The sequence below is a fragment of the Penaeus chinensis genome, chromosome 37 (genome assembly GCF_019202785.1).
Source record: "Penaeus chinensis breed Huanghai No. 1 chromosome 37, ASM1920278v2, whole genome shotgun sequence".
NCBI lineage: Eukaryota > Metazoa > Arthropoda > Malacostraca > Decapoda > Penaeidae > Penaeus > Penaeus chinensis.
Window position 1 is genome coordinate 2,835,096 of NC_061855.1, and position 2,500 is coordinate 2,837,595.

Below are 2,500 nucleotides of genomic sequence, written 5' to 3' on the forward strand. Positions count from 1 at the left end.
GGATCTGGGGATATCTGGCAACGAGCATCGCCTGCAGTTCCTCGAGGCTCTCTCCGTCGGCCTGGATGGCTGGGTCGTATCTGGGGGGAAGGAGGAGGTCGTTGATGGACTGAGGGCGACGTGTGGAGGGTGGATCGCTAGTGGACCAAGAGTAATATGTGGAGTGAAAGTAGCGATAGATAGGACGATAAAAAATGAAATGAAAGTCATGTCGCTAATATATGGATAGGAGAATAGATGTCAGCCGATTATTCAGAGGAGCTCGTTTCGAACTTGCCTCCTCCAGCCTCCGCTTCGAGTCACGAGGGTGGATCAGGCAAGGGGACCAAAATGTCAGCATCAGATAAGTCGGGTGTCTCTATAGCTTGAGTTGCTGGCCATTACGTCACAGTGTAATTGTTGATTGGACACCTACTGCAAAAGGTATCAAGGCGAAACTATGAACATAAGATAGTCTACGTTTTGATACCATACAGATGAACTAGTAATATCAGGATCTAGAAGACACATTTCTTCAGCACAGGAACCAGCATCTCCAGTTACTCTTGTAAAGCGAGTCAATGGCTCTTGCTGCTGGCCCAATCAGGTCTGGCAGCCCAGAATTATGAACGACACTTATGATATTTAAAACTCCATGACTTCAGTGTCTTCATTACATGTACATAACAACTGAGCAGGTTCTAGCAGACCCCAAAAGCAGTGGATCTTCATCTTGGTCCAAGAGAACTTTAGACCTTGGGGAACTGCCTCGGTGATATAGCACTGAGAGCAGCCGGTAGGGTCCTAGGGATCCAGATAAGATGACAACTTCATCAGCAAAGTCAAGGTGTGTGTGATCTTGATATTGCCTAGTGTTTGTCGATAATGACTATGGATAATGGCATTACCTATTATCCAGTCTAAGTGTTGAAGAACAGCCAACAAACAAATCACAAAATCACGAGATACAGAATACTGTAGACTTGTCAGGAAGGAATCTGCACTGCTCTAGACTTAGATGCCATCACGCATCTTGCCTAGCACGTTGGGAGATTGCCTCCCGAGCCTTCTGTCAGGGAAAAAGGTTTAACCCAGAATTCTCATATCTTAACATGACCTAAAATGATCTGACAGTCTACAGAATAAACTGTAATCGGCTCCGGGGAGAGCTTTGTGTTCAGCTTTCTTAGATCATTTGATAAGGGTCTTTAACTTCCTTAGTATGATTCCTGACTCAGGGTTGTTTCTTGCTCCTCAGCAGTAAGTCCTATGAGCTAGGGATTAATGCAAATCCCGATATCCAGTCAGCTAAGCCATACAAATTACTTCTGTAGCCTATATCTCCTGGGCTGTATCAGTTGAGCATTTCGCAGCTGGTCATAAAGTTTTTGAGAAAGGATTAGAAATAGCAACAACAAACCCTTAACGCACACTCCTCCTTCAGTTAGTCCATGTGAAATGCCCTTGGATAGTAGCTCTAGAGACAAAGAGTTTTCATATGCACCAAGAGGGTAGTCACATGCAATATATGATCGGTGACACAGAACTCTGGAAAACCCTGCAATGCTGACAAAGATGCGATCAACCTCCTTTGTTGCATTATCTGTACTGCAATACCAGGTCTAGCAATGCAGGTTGGGCTGTTGATATTAGGAAAAGGAATTCTCATTCTCTAGGACCTTACAGGAATCCCGGAGAAAGAAAGTTATAGCACATGGAATAGAAAGAGCCCCTGGTAGTAATCGTGAAACTGGGTCGATCATTGGTAGGAAAAATCCAGCTCGAAGTAGAGTTAACATAATTTTGCTCGTCCTTAGAAAACCATACATCACAAAATATGAAACTTACCTATTCACCGTCTGACTGACTATGTCCAGCTCTACAATATCCTCCCCACACACATATATACACACGCATGGACACGTACAAACACACACACGTACAAACACACACACTCAACCCACCCCAATCGTACTCTCAACCCAACCCAATCCCACTCCAACCCACCCCACCCATCCTAATCCCACCCCAAACCACCCCAACCCACAACACCCACCTAACCCCACCCCACCCACCCCAACCCACCTGAGTTGCGCAGACGAATCCGCCTTCACGTTGGAGGCGGCGATGGAGTTGACCGCCTTGATGAATCTCGTGGGCGACGAGGTGCTCCCGTAGTAGGCGTGGTAGAGCTCCGTCAGCGTGGCCTCGGAGGGCACGAAGAAGTCCGGGCGGGGGGGGTTGGCCAGGAAGAAGCGGCGGATGTTGCGGCGGACGGCCTCGCGGGTCAGCCACTCGTGGTCGCGCGTCTCGCCGACCATCTGGAGGGGGGGGGAGGGGGTGAGAGGGGGTAGTGTCGTTGGGGCTGGGAGGGGGGGTTAGTGTCATGGGGCAGGGAGGGGGGTAAGGGGGAATTAAGGAGGAGAGGGGAGAGGGGTAAGTGTCATGGGGGGAAGGGGGGAGGGGGGTAAGGGGGAATTAAGGAGGAGGGGGGAGAGGGGTAAGTGTCATGGGTGGGAGG

The 2,500-nt window shown here is 48.9% G+C and overlaps 1 protein-coding gene across 1 annotated transcript in view; it reads right to left on the reverse strand.

The window, feature by feature from the left end:
- The window catches only part of LOC125045756 (von Willebrand factor A domain-containing protein 7-like), a 17,288-nt gene that overhangs the window by 13,831 nt on the left and 957 nt on the right, over nt 1-2,500 (reverse strand). Inside the window, exons 2-3 of the mRNA XM_047643196.1 lie at nt 2,065-2,300; nt 1-80 (exon numbers count right to left, since the gene is read on the reverse strand). The exon at nt 1-80 is cut by the window's left edge and continues 209 nt beyond it. Coding sequence (XP_047499152.1) covers nt 1-80; nt 2,065-2,300 — 316 coding nt within the window. The remainder of the gene's footprint in view (nt 81-2,064; nt 2,301-2,500) is intronic.